This window comes from Lutjanus erythropterus, chromosome 24 (genome assembly GCF_056507025.1).
Source record: "Lutjanus erythropterus isolate fLutEry1 chromosome 24, fLutEry1.hap2, whole genome shotgun sequence".
Lineage (NCBI taxonomy): Eukaryota > Metazoa > Chordata > Actinopteri > Lutjaniformes > Lutjanidae > Lutjanus > Lutjanus erythropterus.
In genome coordinates, this window is record NC_139340.1 from 17,160,278 (window position 1) to 17,187,006 (window position 26,729).

The 26,729-nt window shown below is 40.8% G+C and overlaps 1 protein-coding gene across 2 annotated transcripts in view; it reads right to left on the reverse strand.

Moving 5' to 3' along the window:
- Positions 1-26,729, reverse strand: part of LOC146304914 (fibroblast growth factor 14-like) — a 68,376-nt gene that overhangs the window by 31,810 nt on the left and 9,837 nt on the right. Inside the window, exon 1 of one of the 2 annotated variants that reach the window (XM_084713541.1) lies at positions 4,758-5,453. The exons of the other annotated variant lie outside the window; for it this stretch is intronic. Within the exon in view, the coding sequence (XP_084569667.1) occupies positions 4,758-4,950 (193 nt within the window). The 5' untranslated portion in view covers positions 4,951-5,453. Of the gene's footprint in view, positions 1-4,757; positions 5,454-26,729 lie in introns of those variants that run through there. 2 annotated transcript variants of the gene reach the window in all.

The following is a 26,729-nucleotide window of genomic DNA, read 5'->3' on the forward strand; positions in this document are numbered from 1 at the left end:
ATAAAGATTTAACCGCCCTAATTTAGCCACTTTATTTTGAAGTTAACCATCTTACTTTTTATTTAGACACTTAATTTTGACGTTAACTGTTTTACTTGGAATTTGGCCACTTTATTTTGAAATTAACCACCCTACTTTGATTTTTACCACTTTATTTTGAAGTTACCCACCTTACTTTTAATTCAGCCACTTTATTTATCAATGCACGCAGGTAATGGACTTAAAACTGCATACTGTCAAGCTTATTTATTAACAATTTCCTCGCCGTCTCACTCATTTTCTCACTCCGCTCTGCTTCTGTGTGCGTCACTTGTAGCTCACTCAGTTATCAAGAGATATGAGAGGCTGTTTATGAGCCAGGGCGTATTCGTTATGTGCTTTCATGCATTTAAGTGAAACTACAGAACATTTTATTGAACAATGTTATTATTGCTATTGATTTATTGTCTATTGCTGGTACATATCACCACTGTTTTATTGCAGAGACCTACGTGTAAAATAGATATGGGTTTCCATATGAGCTGGGTGCTTGTATATGTATAACACAATACATAACATGACTAATTAACTAACTAACAAGACATTTGACTACATCGCCTAGGGCTGTGGGAAATAATGATTTTGTAGTCCAAACTAATGAAAATAATCATTTGTTGCATCCCTACAGACACACACTCCTCGCTTCAGATGCATTTCTCTCTTGTTTCCTCTTACAATATTTCCACGCATTAAATAAATACGATTCCAACTGACAGCTGTGATATTTCTCGCTGCTTTATGATTCAAAATACCTGCCCGGCCTCCGTCTGTCAGAGCAGAACACAAATCAGCACACACACACACACACACACAAACTGCCCACTGCAGACACACTCAAATCAGTCACATCTCAATCTCTCACTCTGCCCTTGTTTGTGTGACGCACGACCAGAGGAAGCTGCTGCAAACGTATTTTATTGTCTCTTATCTTTTTCTACAGCGTGTCGTGTCTTTTTAATTTATAAAAGGTGATGTAAAATGTATTTCTGTGTCTTAAATGTTGAATCAGACCTGGAGGCACAGAGGAGTGCGTTCCTTCATGCATCCGACCTTCTGCTGGTCTGATATGAATTTATTAAAGCAGGTGGATTTCAGTGGCAGACAGCTGATATTATTGGCCCAATATCGGCTTAAACAGCTATATCGGTGTATCTACCTGATCTTCGACTTTTGGAAACATTTAGCATCATTGTCTGACATTTTGTGGTCGATTAATTGAGAAACTTATCAACTGATTAATAGAATTAAGAAGATGAAAACAGTTGTAAGTTGCAGCCTTAAGATTGACTGATATGTCAAGATCCACATTTTTTCCAGCTCCTGATGTCGGTGTTGATCCCAGAATTCCAGCATCAGTCAGGTTCTAGCTATATCAGAACGCCTTTCTGTCTGTTGTGACTCAGCTGATGTGAATTCTTTGATTTACTTTTTCATTAAAACTACCAAAAGCCAATATTATTTTGTGGCAGTGATTATCTTTTAATTTGGCAGGGAAGTCCTGCCCGTCATGTCACAATCAAGTCCCGCCACTTGTAGTCTGACTGATGAGATAGTTTTCGGTGGGTTAGCAGCTCTTTAATGAGGCTGATTTCACTGCAGGATTTAAACACTGTTGAGTAAAATCCTCCCACATCACCGCCATGAATTCTCCGCTCAGACTTCTAATTACCAATAATAAGAACAACATACTGGGACGAGCTGTGGACAAAAAGAAGCCTCTGTTATATCATGAGTCAACTGATATCACATTTTTATTAAAAAGACACTTTTGGCTCCATGTCAGTGTAACTCTAGCTGATAATTTAAGCTGCACTGAACCACATCTTTGATGGAGTAATGAAGGCTGCAGATTGGTTTGAGTCTCTCCTTCACAAAACCTCTGGAAGACAGTAGGGGATGTTGGCAAATCTCTCTCTTACACTCTCTCTCTAACACACACACACACACACACACACACAGAGCACAGACATTGTGGACGTTGCCAAGCTTTCACCAGCAGCTCTCACAGCTGGGAACAACAGAGGAGGCAGAGAAGGAAGGAGAGAAAAAGAGGAGGCAGGAGAGAAGGGAGGGTGGAAAAAGAGGGAGGAAAAAAAGTCACAGGAAGGAGGGATGGGGAGGATTGGATGGAGAGGAGGAGGAGGGTGACGAACCAAGAGGAGGAGGAGGAGGAGGAGAAGAAAGAAGGTAAGGGAGAAAGGTGACAAAAAAGGGTAAAAGAGAAATGAAGGAAAGACATGAGAGGAGGAGGAGACACAAAGAAAGACAAAGGAGAGAAGAGGAAGCTGTTGTCATCCGTTCTTTCCAAATATGAGAGAAGGGATGGAAGGAATAGGATTATGATGGAGAGGGTGGTGAAGAGTGAAGAGACGAGGCGGAGGAGGAGGGAGGAGGTGATGGAGAAAGGTGACGAAAGGGGGAAAGGGAGCGAAGGCATGAGGAGAGGAGGAGGCAGCAAAAAGGGATGAGTGAAGGAGGCTAAAACCTACAAAAATGCTAAAAAGGAGAGAATAAGAGAGAAAGAGAGAATAAAAATGAGATGAGGAGAGGAAATGAAATGAGGCTGTAGGAAGGAAGGAAACAAGGCTAGAAGGGGTGAAGAGAAGATCAAAGGTAAGGAGAGAGGATTAGATGACATAAAAGGGGTGACAGAATGATGGACCAAAAGGAGGTGAAGGGGTGGAGAAGGAGGAGGAGGAGGAGGAGAAACAAAGTAAGGGAGAAGGGTGACAAAAAAAGGGAAAGGGAGGAACTAAAAATGCAGAGGAACTAAAGGTAGCAGGAGAGGAAGTGGAAGGAAAAGAGGGAGCTGGAACAAGTGAAGATCTAAGGTAGGAAGAAAGGTGACAAAAAAAAGGGTAGATGACCAAAAAAAATGTAGAATGTAAGGGTGAAAGGTGGCAGGGGAAAAGCAAGAGAAAGAAGGAATAAAAATGCAGAGGAACCGAGGGCAACAAAGAGGAGGAGGTGGAAGGAAAGTAGGTAGAAAGGAAGGTAAGGAAGCTGCCTGTCTACTTTTCTTAAATGGAAGAAGAGGAAAAGTAAGATGAAGCAGGAAGAAGGGATAAAAATATTTAAGGTTGGAAGAATTTTGGCCAAAAAAAGCAAGAAAGGGGAGGAAAACATGAACCTGAAGGAAAGAGGAGGAATTATAGATGAGGAAGCTATGTTCCTCTAAAATAAAGAAGGTTGGAAGGAAACGAGAGGAAAAATAAATGGAAGCTGGAAAAAGATAGGTGACAAACAAGGTGATGGAAGGATGTGGAAGGAAAGTCAGCAAGGAAAGGGAGGTAAAACAGGAGAAGAAGCTGTTTGTTTCTCTAAAATAAAACAAGGATATAAGGGAACAAGGGAGGAAAAGTAAAATGAAGCTGGAAGAAGGGATGAGAAGATCTAAGGTAGGAAGAAAGGTGACAAAACAAAGAAGAAAATGTGAGAAAAAATAGAGAGGATGTTGGAAGGTGGGTGGAAGGACAAAAAAAGGAAAAGAAGGGACGAGCGGTGAGGACATGGCAGGAAAGAGGAAGGTAAGAGGTGTCTGTTCAACCTAAATGAAAGAAAAGAGGAAAAGTAAAATGAAGCTGGAAGAAAGGTGACAAAAAAGGAAGAAAAACAGACGGTGTGAGGACGACACAGGAGGAAAAGTGAAAGGTGGCAGGGAAAAAGGAAGAGAAGGTGACAAAAAAGGAAGAAAATGGCAGAAAAATTGTGAGGAGCTTGGTGATGAAAGGTGGAGGAAAAGTGAGTAAAATGTATAATGTAAGGGTGAAAAGAAGAGAAGGGAGGAAGGAAAAACACGAGGAGAGGAGGCGACAAAAAGAAAGAGAGGAAAGGAATGCGAGGAGGATCTCCCACCACGTTCTGGAACCTGGCTCCCGGCACTCACCAGTCCAAACTGGTGAAAACCAATTCCTCCTCACACTCGCCTCTCCTCCTCCTCCTCCTTCTCCTCCTCCGTCCCTCGCCTCCTGCCTCCTTCATTCTCTCCTCCCTCCCTCCATCCATCCGTCCGTCCCTCCTCTCCGTACACCGTCACCTGCTGCTTTCTCACACAATCAATTGATTACAACAGCACTTATCGCCTCTGCTATTGAACGCCTCACCATGGCACACAATCACAACAGCCCCCCATTCATCTGCATTCACTCGCAGTTCCTCATCACTTAACATGAGCTTCATTTGGATTTAATGGGGACGTTTTTTGTTTTTTTTTTACTTTTTGACCTCCACAAGAACAAAAACCTGCTTCTTTTTTTCCTGCCAGGGGGGGAAATATGAAGCAAATTTCAAAATAAGAGCATTTCCATCATTGTGTTGAAGTCTGCTGAAGTCTGATCAGTGATGGCGATAAAGGTTTTTTGAATTATGAGCTGGGGAATGAGAGAGCGAGCTAAGAGATGCACAGGGAGACAGACGGAGAGAGAGAGGGACCAGACAGACTAATCTGTGGCTTCAATAATGGATGTACCTGGAAACTACTGAACCATAGGCCACTACAAGACATGACAGTGTGTGTGTGTGTGTGTGTGTGTGTGTGTGTGTGTGTGTGTGTGTGTGTGTGTCACCACAGAGGAGAGAGAGAGGGGCGAGTCTGTCAGACTGTGTTTATGCATGATCGGGGTGTGTGCGCGTGCGTGCGTGAAGGTGGAAAAAGTGTATGTGTGTGTATGGAAGCGCCCCCTCCCCTTCCCGGTTTCCAACCCACCCCCCCTCCACACCTTGCCGCCGTAGCCTCCTCTTCTTCAGGCCAAATATCCGGACTTTGGAGAAGATGTCGACCAGGTTCCCGTTACACAGCCCCTGCTTCTTGCCGGGGCTCTTCCGCCGCCGGTGAGTGGTCGGTCGGTGGGCGTGTTGCTCTCTCGCCTGGCGCTTCTGCCGGATCAAACCGCTGGCGATAGCCGCTGCCATGTCTCCGCCGAAAGAGCCGACACAAAAACAGCGTCTCCGTCCGTGTCTCCAGTCTCTTCAGTCAGTTGTGTCCACCGGAGGGGACGGAGCGCAGACAAAACCAGACACAAACCTCCAGTCCAGTCCAGTCTCCGCTTTTTTTTTAACCGGCTATAACGGCCCCATACTTCAGCCACAACAAGTCCAAAATAAACACTTCACCTTACAACATATTCTCTGCGGTCGCCATCCTCCGGGCCATTGGTTTAAACCGTACAGCGGGTTTACCTGTCCGTCACGTTTCACCGGTCTGTCTGTCAGTCAGATAACAGCTGCTGTCACTGAACGGCTCCTCCGACCGAATTTACCGGAGCCCGTTTGTCACTCTGTGTTCCCATGGTCAACAGGCGAGACGAATAAAAGCCTCTGAAAAAAGGAGAATAAAATAACCCAGAAAGCAAATTCTCTGTCCTCTTCTCTCCTCTCCAAACGTCCGTTTGTATTCCGCTGACAGAAAGCGCGAGGCGCGCATGCAGCAGCCGCGAGCCGCTCCAGCTGTGTGAAACTAGCGCGAGTTACCCAGAGCAGCACCGGAAACGCGGCGGTTTGGCTTTCAAAATTAAAGCTTAGTAGGGTTTACGGATAATTTAGATTAACGACTCTGTTTACTGGAAAAAATGTTTGCCTTTTACTGTGTGGCGATTGACTGTATTCATATTCACAGCCTACTGTTCTTATTTCATTCTTCTGTCATTTTGCTGCTTGTTACTGCCATCAAGTGGTCAATTTTCATTTAATGTAAGTTATTTAAGAAATGAAAATCATTTTTTCTCTTCATAAAAACAGCTGTAAAGATATTAATAGGACACATTACAGCTGCTTGTTACACCCGTATCTTTTTTTAAAATTAATGCCATTCAATATTATCTCTGATCTGTATTTGCTTTTAAATATCATTAACTTGGCCAAAAAAAATCTGCAGTATCACAATTTCATCATTGTGTTATTTAGTATGATTCATTTTGTAATCTTTTCTAATTTGGATGTTTTTATTAATTTTGACCTTTAGTTTCCCACTTGTCCTAATTGTGAGAGAGATTTTAAATCATGTTTTCTTTTTTGTATTTATTTATTATTCTGAACTTGTTTATTTCTTATCTATGCCAAATGATTGAAAAATACCTGTGTGTATATATACATAGATATAGGCTAAATTTCATTTTTTTTTATATATATATACATATCCTGATTTTTTCCCCATCTATTTTGATAATGGTTATTTTAAATAGCACACTTATGTATTTCTTTGTGAGTTCCTGTATGTATGTAATTTATGTTCAGTAAAGAAAATAATTGTGCAACTTCTTTAAAAGTGTTTTTGCTTTTCAACTTCTCCAGACAACATTAGATACAATACGTGGAATATTTCGACTTAGAAACATGTTTCAAAGCTTACATTATCAAACATAATTCTATTCTTATTTTGAAAGTGATGACCGGAAGCTGCTGTCGATGTCGCTCTCGGCAGCTTGACGTCGTAACGCGCGAGCGCTCTGTGGAACCACACCGTTGTTGCCGCTGCTGCTGCCGGAGCCACGCGCCGAGCGAGCAGTCACACACGCGCCCTCAAAAACAACTTGTCATCCTCATTAACGGGCCACTGAAGAAGGGGGGGTGTGCGCGTGTGGCGGGTGGGGGGCGACGTCACCGCCACCGGTCGGTCGACGGTCGGCGGCAGGTACCCGGGTGGGGTTCTAGAACGGAACGTATGGCGCGAAAAGGGGACAGTGACACTTGTGTTCATTGACTTAATCGAGTCTAAAGCACATAGGAAATAAAGGAAAATATAATATTTAATATACTATGAGTTTTTTTAAATATTACTGTGACATCACCATCACGAGCTAGACTTAAAGTCAAAGAAGCACTGGCTGCAGGTGTGCAGGGTCATAGTTTGGACATATTGCACAGACCCTTTCCACAGCAGCCATTTTGACACGGAACAGTAGGGTAACAGGTGTTACCAATGATACTAATTAAGGCTCCGTTCCATTCAGGTCAAACAGAGTCAGGGTGCTGCTATTGAGCATGTTGGCTCACAGCAAATGTTCACCTTAATTAGTATCATTGGTAACACCTGTGTTTACCCTGCTATTTTATGACAATATGGCTGCCGTGAAAAAAAAAGGCTCTATTATCTGAGAGCGTGAAGTCTTTGTTTTAAAATGCGCTGCGGCCCAGACAGTGTTCCACTTTGCCAGACAAACCGTCCTGTGAGAGTCTATAACTTCAACAATAATAAATTCATGAGCTTGTTAAGAAGGCTTGTGCCGTTTCATAAAACATGACGAATGTGAATTAATTTTTGTTACAGTGCCTCAGTGTATTTGCCAAAAAGTGGCCCACATTTGACCCCACCCCGTCCTGTGTCCAGAGGAGTCTGGGGTCTTTTAATGAGACGTTCTGTTCGTCCCCGCTGCCATAAAATATCCTAATCAATAAAAACAGCCAGACAGCCACTTTGAATCACCGACTCAGTCCTCACTTTTAAAGTAACTCATAACTTAATGTTTTCCTTTTTAATAGCAGTTTTCTGCAGACAAATGTTTGCCTTTTGCACACAAAGGGTAGATAATAAAGATGTTAAAACAATTAAAAACAAACACTTAAGGCATAAAGGGCATTTACAGTATTTTTAAGTCTCATTATATCAAATATCCCTTTAAGACATGTTTTTAGTATTAAAAATACTACAAAATATGCTCAAACACCTCTGAAAAACTTAAAATTATATCCACTTGCTCCCCCCGAGGGCTGGAAATGAACTTTTTCCCTCCGTCCCACAACTGTCCCAAACTCTCAAGTGTCCCAGACTTAATGTGCCAAAGTGAAGTTTTCAATTTTTCATTTTGCTATAAAATTAAACGCACCTCTGCAACGCAAATGCAAACCCTACACACAGACTCTGAACACATCTCACACGTTTTCAAATCTGAGCATTTAATAGTTAAAATAAAATATATTTCATGATGCATAAATCTCATTTGAAACGATGAGCTTCTCTCCTGTTCCAGAATTGTCCAAGACTCTGTGGCTTTGTGTCCCAGGTGATATTTTTATTGGACAACCTTAATTTTAAACGCTCGTTGTCCCCCATTAAATAATCTGTGAATATACAAATATTGCATGCAAGAAGTGTCCTACTTCAAGAAAAAGTTCAAATACTTTTAACTTAATTTTAGTTTACTTCTGTTATTCTATTAGGCATAGTTTCTAGCATTTATTTATCTGTCTTTTGGAACAATCTCTGGCACAAGAATTTCCTTTGGCATTAATAAACTTCTATTTTATTTTATCACTTCTGCAGATGAATGTGAAAACAGCCTTCTAGTGTCAAATTCTGCGCAGCAAAGGTCAAAGGAATGACAATAAGCCATTTATGAAAAGCTCAAAATAAAACTCCTGATACTAAAAGCATTTTTCAGTTATTATTTTTGCAGCCAGTCAATTGTATAAATTTTATTTCCAACCGACACGAGTAAAGAATCTTAGTCATATGTTTAGGAATGTAATGCAGACAATGAAATCTGCTCCGCTCGTTACTTCATCCCACATCTTCCTACTGTCTGTATTCAGCTCATGAAAGGCCGCCTCAGTGAACGGTTAAAAATGCAAGAGGTGGGCTTGATTGACAGGCTGATAAACCGGAGGGCTGCCTCTCTCACATGTCTCGTTTGTCTACTGTACACGTGCTTATACCTTTCAAACAGGTTAGCAGCTGTAAGTTTATACTACAGGACCGGATACAGTCCGCTCATATTTCCCTCATGATGTAACAGCAGGATCAGGTGTAGCACTGTACTCAAAAGGTGTGTTTTTATCAGCTTGAAATGTTTACGATGCCGTATTACTGCATGCACCTGCAGACAGTCGGAGTATTATTTTGAAAAGTCAAGTTCTGATTGAAGTTTTGCTTATGCCAGCATGAATGTGTCTTTCCAGTGCAGCATGTAGGTCAGCCATCTCTCCAGAATAAAAGAGCTGGGCAGGGACCCAGCTGGACACAAAGAGCACTAAAAATGAAATGTTCCTTTCTTCTCGGGGAAAAAAAAAAAAGATATCAAAGAAAATCTCGACACCTTTTCCAATTTATCTGTCCTCGAGATGAATAATGGACAGTGGAGTTTGGCTGCGTGGACTTCTTGAAGGCAGGAAGTGGAAACCCCCCCCCCACCATCACATCAGGGAGGAGTGTAATCCCCTCCAGATACTCGGACTTCTTATTAGTAACTCTCAGGAACAATGTGTGCTTCGGTGCCCGACATTTCCTCTGGCACCAACAAAGAGGCATAATTTAGACTTCTGCAGAGAAATATCAAAGCGATGTTCCATTTCCATCACTGTCAGTCCCAAATGTCAAATTTGCATGTAAAATATCTCGGCTTGATTTTAATTTAAAATGCTGATTGCTGCCATTTCTTCACAAGGAAAAAAGCCTCTCGGTCCTAACAGAGCTCGCTAACAGTTTTTGTTTGTTTGTTGTGGTTTTTCCTGTTTCATTTTGAAAGAGTCTTTCCTCCCGTGTCTTTGTCGGCCTGTCTTGCTGTGTTTGTCTTTTCCCCGCCTGATTAGCTTCACCTGTCCCTGATTAGCCTCCCTGTGCATCCCTCCCTTTGTCGGTTCATCTTTGTTTGTTGACTTTCAGTATTAAAATAATTTTCACTGCACCACCTCTGCCTCAGTCTGTGTCTGAGTCCATCCTCTTATTTCTGCTACACTGCTTGAAAGTAAAGGTAATTATATCACAATAAAATAAAGAATATAGATTTCTGGTATATTCTAAGCATTTGTTCTGGTTTCACTTCAGTTGTTTTGGTGTTTTACTTTGAAATAGTCGACTTTTCTTCCTGTCTTTGTCTTTTTTTTCCCACCATTTTTGATTACTGATTACTTTCACATGTCTCTGATTAGCCTCGTTGTGTATTCAGTCTGTGCGTTTCCCTTCTTTTCTTTGCCAGTTTGTCAAGAGTCCCAGCTGTTTTACACTTCTGATTAGTTTTTGGACTTCCAGCCTCGTTTATTCAGCCTTTTGTAATTTGAATTTGAGTATTACATCATTTTAATTTCACCAATTCTGCCTCCTCATCTGCATTTGTATTCAATCCTTGCATATTTCTGCAACCATACATCACATTAAAATAAAAATGCAAACTATATTATTGGCACTAGTAGTATTTCTAGCCTGTATTTCCTGTATTTTATAATGTGCTCTTTTTTCTTCTCGGTCTTGGTTTTAAAGCTGTTCGTTCTTAAGTATTTTGGTCTCTGTTGTGTGGATCCAGAGACGACTCGGGGGCAGTGGATGAATCATAAGCGATTAAAAAATAATCGGATGTCGCTTTGAGGCTTCGTGACGTCAGAGGCAGGTCAGAACACTTGAACCAAAATATTTCAGCACCACGGACAGCGAACGGCCTCCCTCTGATACTGACTCCTCCGCCTCTGCATGCCTTAGATGCACACACACACACACACACACACACACACACACACACACACACACACACACACACACACACACACACACACACACACACACACACACATTGTTGTTTTACTATATTTGTGGGGACCTTTATCATCTAACTCTGCCCATCACATTGCACAAGGACCTGACCCTCGCTGAGATGGAATTATAACCCTAAAACCAAACATTAAGTGTGAAACAGCCCTTTAAACCGTCCAGCACTGTGGTCCCCACAAACCCGTCGGTCCCCACAAGTACAGTGGGACATCAGGTTTTGGACCCCGCAAACGTGATAAAACAAATCCACCCACCCACACAAAGTTGTCTCGAAGGTATCAGGGAAGTGAGATGTGCTTCTCGCCTCATGTCCACTAGGTGGCGCCAGAGCGTGTCTATCGGCCTCGCCATGGCGGTTCACTGATAACAGCAATAACAGTGGTAAGTGCATCAGTAACGCAGTGGCGGTCCCCTGTGTGTGGTACATAATGATCAGCAGCAGCGTGGGACTCTGCAGAGACGAGACACGAGACTGATGATTGAAAAAGATGCTCATATAAACACATAAGAATTTCTGAGCTTATTAGATTTTTTTTAGTCTTTAACTGCTGAAAATAAGTCAATGCCAGTGTATGTTTTTATCATTTTAATCCTGATACACTTGGTCCTATATAGACTCATATGGACGCAGCAACAGCAGCAGTCTGTCACCCTGAATCTTCATCTTTTGTCCCATTTCAGCAGGTAAACCCACAGTCTCCAACAGGATCCTTCTTTTGTCCTTGATGCTGCTGACACCCTGCTATTTAAGTCCAGAAGACACCACCGGTTCGCCCTTCTCTCACAGACGGCAGGAAAAAGAGAACAAAAAAAAGAAGACGAGCGTGTTGGTGTGTACGCTGTTTTATCCAGGTCAGTCCGAGTGAAGGAGTTATGAATAAATCAAAGCTACATTTACATTAAAATTCATCTCTTCTGATGCTTTTTATAACATCGGGAGGAAGGCGGGACACGGCTCTCGAACTTCAAAAGAAAAATTCTTTGCACCTCATCCTTCTTCCATCCACTTATTCCACCATCCATCCCCACAAAAGAGAAAAAAAAACTCTGCCCAGAACAAATCTTTCTGCTTCATGGCTCACGGTTTGCAGGAGAACACACACACACACACACACACACACACACACACACCATGCAAGTAAACAGAAATATGCATTTAAAAAATAAATGCTTTTATTGCCTTTCTAAACACACACACATTCTTTTCTTTTGTATGAGAAGCTTTGCATATCTGTGTCTGCACCAGTCACCTCTGAGTCTGTGCAGAGGCAGCAGCGCCCTCTACAGGCACTAAAACAACACAGCACTCACCCATCTCCTTTTTCTCTTAAATCCCTCTTTCTTTTACTTTTTTCCAGCCTGTTCTTTGATTCATTTTGATTTTATACACTGTTTTTACTGTGTTCTTCATTAGATGTAATTGTTCTCTGCTCTTCAGGATGCTTTAATGCTCAGCAGTGATGGACAAATCATTATCACATATTTTTATACTCAAACAAAAGAATCAGTGTCCAATATTTTACATGCATTAAGAGCATTGAAAGCTTATGAAAGTATGGTAATACTGGGATATTAAATTGCATTTCTATTCAGTTTTAATGGAGATTTTATGGTGGTTCATTTGTCACAAGATTTATTGATCATTACATTGACAACTATGATGGTAATAGATAATTGTAATACTGCTGGGGGCTGCTTAATCTTTTCCTGTGCTGTAAAATTAAAAAAGTTGGGGAGAAAAAAAAACCTTTAAGGCAACTGACTTCACTAAATGTTTGAGTTTTGAATCAAACTCAAACTAAAAAGAAAAAAAGTTTTGCCACCCTATATTTTTTTTTTTGTTGAGTTTTAGAAATAAAATGTTTTGTGTTTCAAGAAATGTTGAGTAAACTCAATAAAGTGAAAATGAATAATAGTTTTTAATAATTAGTAACTTTTACAGCCTTGCCTGTCTGATCTTCGACTGTCTCTATTAAATAAAGGCAAAACGCTTCCCCCAAAAAAGTTTATCTAAAGAAGAAAAGTAATCTCAACAAAAGATAATAGGCAGGGAAACCTGTTTCAAAATAAGTCTGACATAAAACTGAAAGGTTTTAAAAAGTGTGCGTCATATTCAATGCAGCTGTTGTTCTATGAGTTTCTAATCAAAGACCTGACAGGACAGATGTTTTTTTTCAGACAGTGAGTTCTCTGTGCTGTTCGCTGTGAGACACGAGTACGAGGGGTGAATTTCTCCTAAATCAGACGGTAGAGAAGCTTCTATTACTGGCAGGGGTCACCTTCTTTCGTTTTCTTATTTAAACTGTCAGCGATGTTTTGGTGGGGAGCAGCTGCAACAAGGATGAGAGACTATACTGTACCTTGGAAAAAAAAAAGACAAGATGCATGACCTTGGATTACTGATGAAGAAGAATAAAACTGCAGAATGTAGCAGTGGAAAAAAAAAGTTTCAGTCAGATTGGGAGCAACTTGGTGACAGAGTTTTCTCTTTTCAGGTGCTCCTGAACGCAGCGGTTGGTGGACGGACCTGCCCTACATTTACAGGAAGCTGGAGGAAAAAAGCTGGTGCTCCAGACTATTAATCGATTATTAAATTAATTGCCAACTATTTTGATTTGATTTCAGCTTCTTAAATGTGAATATTTTCTGTTTTCTTTACTCTTTTTGGACAGTAAACTGACAACGAGACATCTGAGGACGTCATCTTGGGCTTTGGAAAACACTGATCGACATTTTATCAACAACTTTTAACTGTCTTTTATCTTTTTATCTGTGAATGCACATGACTGTGTTCATATATATGGAAACTGACACGACAATATGCTGTAATTCAGTCAAATATATTTGAAACTTGCAGCAGTTTCTTTTGCAAATAAAGCAATTTTGCCCTTTTTTTTGTGGCCATAACATCTGTTAGTGTGTATTAGTCAGAGCCTGCAGAGTCACTTGTCAGCTCCTGGTCAGATTTGGCAGGAAACTTGTTTTGGATAGTTCAGAGGAGGACTCTTAATCATCTTCTTGACACTTTGAAATTTCTTCTACCATCAGCTCACAATTTTATGCCAAACACAGGCAAAATACAAGAGCAGATTATACACAAGATGTCTACTAGTTTTACAATAAGAATAGTAAAATCAGCACTGTGTTTAATGTGGTTTTATGTCCTACAGCAGCGCAGCACTCAGGCTGCTCATGTGACAAAAATAAAACATGTAAGTGTCCCATTAGGGAACAGATATATCCTGGTTAAAAAAAGGTTTCAGCAGCACGCAAGCAAAGCAACCTGAGCATAAAGGGCAGAGGTGATCGCTGAGTCTGTTGATGTCTATAACTTCTCTTCAGACTAATAATTGTTCTCTTAAAGAAGCACGTTAATGAAAATGCACCCAGTGAACCAGGAACAACAGTGAGATGCTGAAAAGCCAGATTTGTCTTTGACATTTCAAAGTGTTTGTTCACCAACAATGGATCGCTGCCTACGCCGACGAGCACAAAAAGACTTATTGTGCAGCACCAGATCTGCTCCGCTAACTACCTTGAGAGAACATGCTGGGTGTGGGAGGATGACGAGGACAGTTTGGTGCTGATCTTAGTTTTCTGTGCGTTCCCCGAGACGCTCACAGACATACAGGACGGTGCGATGGAGGAGCCGTGCTGAGGATGAAAGCGAGCGAGGTACAGAGTTGGTTTGCTTAGCTTCAGTTAGCTTAGCTTAGCTGAGTGTATAGACTGGACACAAGAGAAAAAAGTGCCTCAATCTGTCAAATTAAAATGTTGTGTCTTGTTTGATTTACCTGGAGTCAAACAGAAACGTATAAAATGACAGATTGTGGACGCAGGGGAAGTTTTAAGCAACAGCTGGGCGCAGTGACTTATCAGAGTCATCACAGTGGGGTTGCCAGGTGGGGTGCCTGTACAGAGATCTTAACTAAACCCTGAGCTCACTGACAGTATCTGGCAACCGGTGTTACTAAACGGAGACACTGCACAGAACTGCTGGATGATATCAGCTGTAATAGTTGCAGCACATCACTCCCCCTGCTGCAGTTTAGTTTGTGCACAGATTAAACCAAGATACAGCGTAGTATTCTTCCTGCTTCCTGTGTTTATGCTAAGAAAAACACTGAAATGACCCTTTAACACAGAGACAGGACAGTGTTATCTTCTCTTATCGATGTCAAAAACAAAGTCAAAAAGTGTTATGATGCTGTTTCTTTAAGAGATCCACCTGATGAGGCTCCCACAGGCTTCATTCATACTCCGCAGCTCCCAGGGACTACCTGTCAATCAAAGAGCATCTCTGTAGGTGGCGCTCTTTTCTTTGTTTAGTCATGGCGGCTGCTAGTGCTAATTAATGTGTTCCTCTCTGAACAGACAGCAGACAGAGAAAGCAACAAGTGAGCGTTACTTTTATGTATCACGCAGCAAGAAAAAATATGTGTAAGATGAGGATGAAAGAGTCGGAGACGAGGGGATGATGGAGAGATGGAGAGACAGACAGGGAGGGAAGGTAACAGATGTGGGTGGGTGGGTGTTTCCCCAGACAGGAGTGTGAGGATAGCCACTCTGAACTGAGCAGGATGAGTCATAATTTACACTCAGACACCCGCCCACACACACACACACACACACACACACACACACACACACACTGACAGCAGCGCAGACACGGGGAAGTCCACTGTTACCTAGGTAACGAGTGATTAGTGACGCAGGTGGGTCTCCGAACGGAGCGAGAGAACACCTGCTGAATGCAGAGAGGATCACACACACACACACACACACACACACACACACACACACACACAGATACACACACATCTGGCATCAATTACATTCATCGTGCTGCGGCGCTGACTTCATCTTTCTGCACACACACACACACACACACACACACACACACACACTGTTGCTGACAACACACACATTCACACACAATCAAGCTATTAAACAACAATAGCCCATTTTTCTTGATTTCTTTCTTTTCCTCTCCTCTCTCCTCATTTCAACTCCTTGTTTCCTCTCCTCTCGTCTCCTTTTTTTCTCCACTCCTTTCCTCATTCCGTGTCAACTCTGTTCCCTCATCTTCTTTCTTACCTCCTCCCTTCACGTTTCCTTTCATCTCCCTTTCTTGACTTCTCTCTTTTCCTTTCATCTCTTTTCCTTGTCTCATCTCTTCATGTTTCATCTCCTTTCCTTGTCTCCACTCCTCTCCTTTCATCTCCTCTCCTCTCTTCTATTTTCACCCCTTCTCCTTGTTTCCTGCTTTATTCTTTCATCTCATTTCCTTGTCTCCTCTCCTCTCTTTTTTCATCTCCCTTCCTTGACTTCTCTCCTTTCCTTTCATCTCCTTTCCTTGTCTCCACTCCTCTCCTTTCATCTCCTTTCTTGTCTCCTCTTCTCTCTTTTTCATCTCCTTTTCTTTCATCCCATTTTCTTGTCTCGTCTCCTTTCTTTTTTGTCTCCTTTCCTTGTCTTGACTCTTCTCGTTTCATCTCCTTTCCTTGTCTCCTGTCCTCTTTTTGTTCATCTCCTTTACTTGCCTCCTCTTCTTTCTTTGTTCTCAGTTTAATCTCCCCTCCTCTTTCTGTTTCCTCTCCTTTCTTTTCCTCTCATCTTGTTTAATCTTTGCCTTTCTCCTCTCTCCTCCTCTCCTCATCTATCTTTGTAACATCACCAACTCAGCAGGGAGGAGGAGAGAGGGAATGGAGGGACTAAATTATTCATTCACACCCCCCTCTCTTTTCTTCCATCTCTGTCTGCTGTCTCCAGCGTCTTGAATCCCCCTCCTCTCCCTCTCCTCTTTCTGTCTCTCTGTTATACCTTTCCTCTCTTATTCCAAATTTTCTTTTAGCTCCTCGTCGCTCGCAGCACAAAGACCAGTGAAAAACTTTACATCTCCGGTGTCAGAATATTCACACTGATGTGCGAATCACAAGGAGAGACGTGGTAAAACATATAGGGTGTTTTTCTCTCTGTCAAACTGTCAGTCAGAACGCTTAAAGTGAACTTTATTAACACAAATATAACTTTCTGATGGGGGCAAATGGGGTAAATTGAGCATGACAGCAAGACGAGCCAGCTCTTGTATCCTAGCAACCACAGACAAAGTGATGTGCATCATTACAGATGAAGAAAGAAATTAGTTGTTTTTTTTACTGCCAATTATCTACTGTATCTGAATCTGAGCAGCGGAGATGTTTGAGCTTTTATTATTAGTTTGAAGTGAGAGTAACTGTTGCTTAAAATTGGCACAAAAAGAGAAGAGTCATAAAGTCACCAGCTTAACATGGTCGTCTAAAGTTTGCCACCATAAGCTATACTGGTCATATGACCGTGTAAAGCTGTACCAAAACCAGTCAGTCAACTGAACTGAGCAACAGTGCATTTTATCAGCCTGTTCTCAGGCTTTATCGCCCCCCAGGCGTCTCATGCAGACACACAAGTTACCCTTTAGAGTCTGCATGAGACGGAGAGGAGTACCTGTCCAGTAACCAACAGCTTCCTGCTGTGAACATGTGTAACTGTGAGAGAGTAGACCGGGCTTTCCTGAATAAAGAGAGCATTTCTCTCAGGGAAACTTCCCTTAATATATAAAAATTAGATGAAAACTAAACCAACAGACAGGCAGCTGATTTAATTAGCAGCATGAGAACAGAAGATAGAGGACAACTAAACTGATTACAACAGAAGAGACACAAACACACACAGATTGTTCTTGACAGTCACGTTGAACCAAATCATTATTCATCTGGAAAGATTTAAGTGAGACAGACAAAACACGGTTTTAACTTGTGAGCCATTTGACCTCGTGGGACTCCTGTTTTGGTTGACATACAGTTGCATAAGACTCTGAAAGCCGTTGCAGATGTTAAGGTGATATTTGGGATTAAACCAAACCGTTCAGTTGTTGTAAATAAGCCTGAGGAGTGCATGTGTGTCGCTGCTAGGATTTTTGGACTCACTGCAGTGCAAACATGACATGAGTCAGTTGGCATCGTTTTGAAAAGTGCATCATTCTCTCAACTTCAGGCTTCTTCAGGAGGGTTGGGTTCTGATCTTTAAGGGTACTGAACAGGTACCAATCCATGCTAAATCAACAAGTGCCAAATTTTGGTACCTGAGAGTTCCTCTGGGTGAGAGAATAACCTTCACTATAACTTTTCACCCCTGCAGCTTAAGTCACAGTGATTCAGAGCAATGCTGAGCATCTTGACTCTGACTTTAAAAAAAAAATAATAATTTGAACTGCACCAGCTCTGCCTGATTCTGCATGAAGGTTGTCATGTCAGTTTGTTGTACTTTTAAATTAAGTTTTAGTAAAGATAGAGGATGATTCAAGTAGATTACATCAGCTATTTTAGTGAGAATATCAATATCAGTGTATCATGAAAACTCCAGTCTGCAAAGTTAAAGTAGTTCAGTCTCCTGCTTCATGGACCGTGGTCCGTCTAAAACACCTCACATATTACCATTGATCTCTCTTTTAAAAGCTCTCGTTTTAAAGGGGGATTTCCTCGGGAAGTGCTGTTCTAATATTGCTGGTGTTGTTGGTACTTTGAAGTGTGAAGTCATAACAGTGAAAGTCAATTCGTGTTAGTCATGCCTTTTCCCCAGAGAGACCAACTGTAAAAAAGAAAAAGACCGTAGACGGTGGATGTGTCTGCAAAGTCAGCTCTAACAGAACTTCATCCACTCTGGCTGACAGTTACTGGATTTTTACATTATTATTTAAGATTATGGTAAAAGAAGAGATGTGTATTATGAGACGTGGTTCAGTAAATACTATCTAATCTTTTGAGACATTTTCCTCCATTTTTGGATGATCTCAGGGAGCTCAGAGGTCAGAGGCAGCAGCTGGAGCAGGTATTCATTTGTAGGAGGCTCAAGTCACCAGTGCCAATTTTCCACGCAAAATGATACCGGTTGAAAATGGAAGACTTCTGCGTCAGAGCGGTTACATAATCGCTCCAGATCTCTCCCACCCCCCGCCACAAAAAAAAAAAAAAGTCAGAACTACAGGGGAGGAAGATGGGAGGAGGAGCGGGGAGAGAAGATGGAGCGGGTGTAAGTGTGAGGATGGGGGAGAGATAAAAACAGAGACTGATGGGAGAAATCCTCCGAGCAAGAGTTTGAATTAAGAAGGTGCTAAAAGTCAAAACAGGGTGGAGGTGGCACAGGGCTTAAAAATATGTTTATATAATGTGAAAATATAATGTGACAGTCTGAAGTCTCAAAGGTGCAAAATGTCAGGGTTTTTTTTGTTTAAAATATTTAAAAATTAAAGCTACTGCAAAGAGTTTTTGACTGGTTATGAATCCAGCTTTCATATTGCAACTTTAAGTTTGTTTCTGTTTTTACAAACTGTGTTTTTGCGTAACTTTTGTCACATTATGTCTTAGGTTGTTTAGAGTTTGAGTATTTAATAAAAAGTCTTGCAGGATTTAGGAGAAAATGAAGGGTTGAGAAACTCTAGAGCAAGCAATGAAATGAATGTCAAAGACAACATGAGGAGAGTTTTTAAGAAATAAAAAGAGCGATATAAAGAAAAATAAGAGAAATAAGAGAAAAACAGATTCATCCTTTATGAGCAGTGTATGAAAAGCACATGTTATTTCATGCTTTGTCACACTCTCTTTAAATAGATCATTCAGCGCAGTCAGTCAAGCAGATTGCCATGATTCCACTTCATCCCGTCCCTATTATCCAAACACGGCTCCACTTAACCTGCACATCTGGCACATCATGACTGGATTTGATGGCTTACTTCTGTGAGGCTGCAGCTTTCACCTGGATTTAAACGCTACGTGAAAAGCGTGTGCCAGCACCGCATTCTCATTAGTGTCTAGTGTATGTTTGCTAAGAACAACCTGCACGTCATGTTCTCCATTTGTGTAATCCCGAATTAAATCAAACCAAAAACAGAGGATGCATTTTCTAATTGGTCTATAATTAATTGTTTTAAAAATCATTATTTGACTGTCTGATGAGCCGCTGCATTGCTCAGTGTCATCAACTCCTGCAAACGTTAATGCAGACGCAGCCACCAGCACTGCTGAAGCCAGTTCACATGAATATTTGAAGGAGTTCGATTTGAAACAACCTGTTACCTGAAATAAAGAAGAAATGTCTCAATATGAAAATGGCTTCAAAGAAAAAAAAAGTCCTGCTAGAGCAGGTGATTGATGACTGCAGCAGGACGAGAAGGTCGAGGCCGAGTCTCTTTCACTCAGAGATGGATGAAAAATACATGTCATAATAGTCACAGATGATGTTCCAACAGCTGCTTGCATAAACCTGCATGTGAAGCAATTTCTCTGCAGAGTTGCAGAATTAATGGTAATTTATGATTTTCAAACTCAAAGTCGCTTCAAAGTGATGAAAAAATGCAATCAATAGTGAAAAACGGTTGGGCTAACAGCAAACTAGCTGCACATGACTCTACAAGAAGCCTGGACAGCTCATAAATTGTTCTCCTAGATCACTCATGCACAACACTTAAGAACAAATCTGTTTGTTCTAGTGGTTCTTGCATGAAGCCAAGTGTTCAAGTCACATCAGGTCTTTGTCAGGTAAATGTATTTTACACCCTCCAGGTTCAAAAGGGCAATATTTGCAGTTTTTCACAGCTTTGTGACAAAACACAATCTCCTGCTGATACTGAGATGCAGCACTGATGTAACATACAGAGCAGCACTGTACAGTGCACTTTAATGCAGTGTAGTGCTGGAGAATGATTGAACCATTGCCAGATAAATCTAATATATCTGTCAATACTAATTAATTTACCCTCCCTCCCTCTGTGGTTGTGTGTGTGCAGTGGTCAGAAAGCACTCTCAGCCAGAGTGCAATGAAGTGGTTTCCCTCGTAGCTGCGCTCTTCAAATCTCAGCTGAACCACAATTCCCAGCGCACCGCTCCACGGCCAGCAGCGCTTTTCAGCGTACTGGTCCTTTAATGATGCATGTTCGCATCACTGTAACCTGCTCGCCTCTGTGTAATGAGTCAGTCACGTCTCGGGCAACGCTGTCACCAGACTGGCAGCACACAAAAGACTTTACACTTCAGATTAACACATTTTTAACACAAGTTTTAAATGTTTTGTTTTGTAGTTGCAGCACGACAGAAGTGACAATATGTCAGTGTGCGGCATATTTTCCCAAAGAAGGAGATTGGAGCTTTGATGACAGATTCATTATTATTTTCGCGTGCTTTCAAACGCTCCTGTACAGTATGTTCAGCTGATTAAGACACAAATTTGGTTCTGAATAACAGGAACAGAGCGTAGGTAGATATTGTGACACGAGATAAAACTTTGTTAAGCATTTAAAGACTCAACAAAAGAGACTGTTTTCAGTGCCACCCACAGCCCTGCTCATGCTGTGCAACAACTTAAGCTTATTTCTCTCGGCAGCAGTTCCAGTCAGCTATTGTCTGAGTAAAAACTAATTTCAGCTATTTTCTTGTGAAAAAAAAAAAAACAAACTTGTTATTCCTCACACCTCTCTGTGGAGGAAAGTTCACAGTTAGATAGAGGAGGAGGCGGAGGATGACGGAGCAGGTGGTGGAGTTTTGGAGAGGGATCTTTGCCTTGTTGTGGTCACTTGTGATTTGACTAAAAAAGAGGCTTACTCAACAAAACATATTCAATAAAAACTAACTTTATCAACTCAAAATGTGAGGTGTTACAGTAGATCGGCGCCTTTAGATAAATAATAGTGTGGCAGGACAGCAGGCAGGGTAAAAAGGTGGTGAAAACAGTGACGCTGAAGAGACCCACAGACACACATTGCTGCAGAACACTGTAAAAACTCATTTGTTTTAACTTCTAAAAAGTTAGTGTCCAGGCTGCCTTAAAATCTTAAGATGACTGAATCTGAAATGATGATAGGTGAAACTGAAAAATCAGATCTAAGAGCAACGCTTCTGCACAATGTGAGACAGAATGCAGACAAAAAAATACAGCACAGCCACCCTGTGCACTGAAAAAAAAAACTGAGTCTGTTATCCAGGGCCTTAAAGAGTGTTAACATGCATTACAATTCACTTCAAATTGGACAAAAAGGCATGAAATTGCTCCCAATCTCCTCATTTCACAAGAGCTGGTTTTTCACAGATCATTAATTACTGGTGTTAACCATCAAAACACAATATGAAAAGCATTTTTCATCAGAATTTTTCCGTATTCCTTTTTTATTCAATAATAGTGTGTTTAAAACAACATTATGCAACTATTTTACCTTAAAACAACAACATCAGCATTACTTCTACAACTTTGTCAGCGATTTTGGTGAGACTGGATCAAATTTTTCTGCAGAAAATGTTTCTGGTTTTCCCTCGGATGTCCTCTGGATGCTCCGCCTCAGTTTCACTGACGGACGGGTAAAATTATAATAAACTCGGAGCGCCAGGGGAGTGTTTTTGTGTCCACTTTGGACCACTGTATAGGGTGCACTTTAAATAGGCAAAATGTGAAAAAGTGCCCTCTGGATGCCTTTTTAGTGGACAAAATGTAAAAATACAATCAAGGGTGCCTTCCCTTTACATGCTAGAAAATTTGTGTGTCTCTAAATGAATAAAAAGTGAATAATTCCCTGTGCATTTTGCATTTTGCATGTTCATCTAAAGTTCCATAGTTGTCTAAAAACTTATCAGTGAGTCACACTGTTGCACTGGGTGACATGTTCCTTCAGTTTAGTTTGAATCAGTCCAACATACACAGTCCTGCCCAACTGTTGTCAGCAGACTTTACCCTCTCAGTCCGTCCTCCACCCCCAACCCAACTGTTTTACTTTAAGCTTGCTGTAAATTTTCTCCTGAATCGGTGGTGTGAGCGGGTCAACATGCTCTACTTTGGCTGCATATTCCTCCAAATGTTGCTGATTTAAAAAGAGATCGCTTGCCCAGTGAATAATCACCTACGGTGACCCACGTGGGACAGTGTTTGCATTCATGGGGGTGTTTTCCACCTCATGTTTAATTCACTAACACAGCCTTTTTTGTGTGCTATAACTACCTTAGAAACTACAATACTCAGCAAGTGTAACAGTTTAAAGGTGCAATACATCTGAGTGTAACATCTAACTCAGAGAATTCAGGGTTTATTTTGACCAAATCAGAACTGATGATTGCAGGGAAAGACTGACCAAGATGATCTTAACGAGTTTTATTTAGTTTTTGTCAAGTTTATGAGTTTATCAAGGAAATTAATCTAGTCTTAACTTCAGTTCACAAAGTATATGGTTGTATTTTTCTGTTTAATAAGTAAAAAATGTGTAAGAATATTTCCTTTCTTGACATTTTGTTAGTTTATTTTGTTTATTTATTAGACTAAAAAAAAAAGCTGAGAGAGCTTGTGGATCATAACAAACTCACCACTTGCAAACATCTCCCAGCTAAAACTACGAAACAGCTGGTTAGCAAACTCCATTTGATATCTATGCAATACGTAGAGGTCTCTGACATAACATCAACACTGTTATTTCTTCACATTCTGGTCATTTTTGGATGTTTCAAACTACACATTTCATATATTGCACCTTTAAAGCAAAGGATTTGAAGTATTTGATGGATTAAAAATGTTTACACACACTCTACACCTAAACCACTGTATCTTTTGGCTGCAGATTGTAACTGAGTGACACATACTGAATATGAAAAGACAGTTCAGTCACGTGACTCACACAAGAACAAAGCAGGAGACGAGCAAATTGCACAAGAAAATGGCTTCGCTGGGAAGGAAGCAACATCATGACCTCATCTGTCCACCACACACACACGAACACACACATATCATTGACAGCTATATAATACAGTCCTCCAGACAGTCGGCCAGACAGTGACGCCTGGCTTATCATCGACTACAAAAGGCACGTCAGCTTATATCGTGTGTCTGTGTGTGTTGTAAGTGTGTATTCTCGTTATCATGCAGTCCAAATTTAAAGGCTTTGTGAGAATTATCACGTTGGGAATCATAAAAATCAAACTCATCCATGTTATAGCGCACTAAATCCTGTCTGGGTGGGATTAGTTAAACATTGCCTGTCTGCATTTCGGTGGTATTTTTGGACTTTTGAGAAACTACAGCTTCTTTTGTCCCATTAAAAGAGTGCTTGTTCTAACAATCCAGGGTTTTCTGGGGGGGCCTTTTAAAAATGTTTTTGTACAGTGAAGTCGACGAGGTCATACCAAGTTTGTCTCTTTTAAGATGTGTTACTTTAGCACAAAGTGACAACGCACAGCTTTTTTTTTATTTGGGAGTCATTCTGCCCTCATTTCAAGTTAACAAAGGATAAAAGAGGAGCTGGTGGTTTGCCCCTGCATCACCCACACACAGCCTTGAAATTATTTTAACCGACCATATAATTGAAGCTCAAAAGAGCGAATTTAAGCAACCAAAGAAAAATGAAGTTCTGTTCCCCGTTTGGAACATTTCAAACTGTCAAACGAATTTTCAGCAAACTTTTGAAAAGTTGCAAAGAATGTAAAATGAGACAGGAAGCGTCAATATGTCACCACAGCTGATAAACTGATTAACTGAACATCTGGATGACTGCATGAATTATATTCCACCATAACATTTAGCTAGCTAGCAAACAATGTAAAGTTTTTTAAAGAACTACAGAGCAGCTGAAAGTTAATGGTTAATGTATTCATTTATTTTAATTTGGGTAAGCAAGCACCTCCATACTGATTAATCTCTATTTAATTTATCAATTAACTTGGATTTACTAATGCAACTGAGCTATTCTTAAATTTAAAACTTGATTTACTCATTTTAAATTTGAATTCATCTTAGATCAGATTAACTTTTGTTGGTGCAGGAGGTATAAGTCCCATGAGTCCCCATGATTTTCTTTTGAGTCAAAGGAAGTGGTGGTTTATGTTGATCCTGCTCTCTCTTCTCTCAGGACAGATGCACACAGCTGTTTCCAGCGTAAAGACAATCTTACCTGCTTCAGTTTTGCCCAAAGCAGCCTTTATTCTCCTCTCCGCTACCTTCAGTATAAACTCAAAGTCCATGCCTAACACACACTCACACACCTGTGACAGCAGCTCGCTGAACTTGCGTGAAAACTCACTTCTTAAATCGCCTGGACTCCCCCAGCGCGGCCTCACACACACACACACACACACACACACACACACACACACACACGGCGAGCGGGACAGATATGGCGATTATGTCATGCAGGGCTGTCATCAAGCAAAAGGTTAACAGAGACGAGGGAAGAAGTCAGCTCAAGTGTGTGTGACGGAGAGGTAGAACAAAGGAGGAGGGAAGAAGTGGAGAACAGAGATAAAGAGAAGAGGTGCTGAGAAAAAGCTACAGCTTTTATATCATATATCTTTACATTATATTTAACTTTTCTTTTGAACGATTTAAACTTTATTATCTGATTCAATGCACTTATTCTTAAAATTAAAGGCTAAAAAGAGCAGATGTTTGAATATATTTCTACTCAGTTCTTTGTCTGTTTGGTGAAAATGACTGATAGGGAATTATGTGAGTGTTTACTGATCTGCCACCACTATAATTAATGTTTGGTTATGTTTAGGGAACTAAAACTGCTTAATCAAGGCAGGGAAAGACGTTCATCCGTTCATCAACCCCTGTCCTCTGCAGGACTTTTTGCGGCCTAGCTACTATGGCATTTGCATTATTAGCATGAGCGTAAAAACAGACACTTAACTTGTTATAAGTTTTTGTAATTCTGCAGAGCTTGGAAATGCTGGAAAGGAACGTAACTATCTACAAAGTAGAGCCATAATACCCTGATGCTAAATAATAAACTATGAGATATCAGACTGTCAGCTTTTGAGATGCAAAGTCAAAGTTAGGAAGCAGGACGTGGAGGAGCTGCCTGCTCAGGATGCAAACTTCAGTAGATATCACTGAAATACAATAAATAAATACATTCTTACATTCTTCTTGCACCTTTAAGGTGAGTGCTGCATGATTCTTTAAGTTAAAAAACAACCTAAAACAGATGGTGTAACATCTTTAATGAACTGGCTCTTAAAACATGGAGATGGATGTTATTACACCCCACCTCTTCTGCTCCCCGTCACTCATGATTTATATATTTTTAATTACTGTGAGCTTGTTTGATAATAATAATAATAAGATTATTTCACATCATGCATCAGGATTTTGTCAGTGTTCATCTTGACAGCCTCTCCATGAAGTAAATACTCAAGTTCAAATGTTAAATCAGCGGTTGAAGTGTGGCGCTGTCATGAGGCTCCAAATAAATATTTTAATCGTCTTTTAGGACGTTATCTTTTAAGGCAATGTTTTGCACAAGAACTTCCTCAAGCTCTGTCAACTTGGATTACTAAAGTACATTTCTTTAATACTTAACTATGGTTGAAAACTCAGTAAAGTAGACCTTGATGTGGGATTGTTTTGTCAAAGTACCTTTTCTTAGGTAAAGATTGAACTTAAGTTAAGAAAAAAAAAAAGTGCTGTGCATGAATGACAGCCAGCCAGGTTGCATAACGACGTCTGTGTAATAAGGTTGAAAGCTCTGGGAAAAGCTCGGAGTACGTGCACCATGAGTTGGGATTATTTTGTCAAAGAAAAATACAGCATATCACCAGTCTTATCCTTTAATACTGTAGCACTGTATAATACAGTGACTATTTGGCGTCTCCAGCGCAGCCAATTAAACACATTTTATGCAGCGAGTCAGAGAGAGACTGAGTTGTTGTCAAGTGTTTCTCTGCTTCTTATCATTCAGTCTGTGAAAACACTTCTTAGTGGAGCCCTTGATGCCCCGCCGCTTTTTAAGTGCACTTGGAAAAATAACACTCGGCACTCACTCTCTCTTGACAGAAACCTGGAGCGAGAGCTGTCCAAACACACACACACACACACGCGAACACACACACGCAGACACACACATGCCTTCATTCACCTTTCGTCTCTTGCCTCATTGCTTCATTTTGAAAATTACGGTGTTTCATTGCTGAGCGGAGTCACGCTGTAATCAACAGCCCTGACTTCTCCTGAGGTTTTCTTTTTGTTTGACACCCTTCAATAACTGCATTCAATTACCTCAATACTGACCTCTAAAAAACAGAAATGCAACAGATGGCGAAACATTTCTCGTGGACACATGTAAGGAAATAATGAAATTCTGTGGTGCACTCACTCTAGAATGACTTGTATGAAAGTTTAAAGCTTTATAAACCAGCTTGTGTTGAAGAGAAAT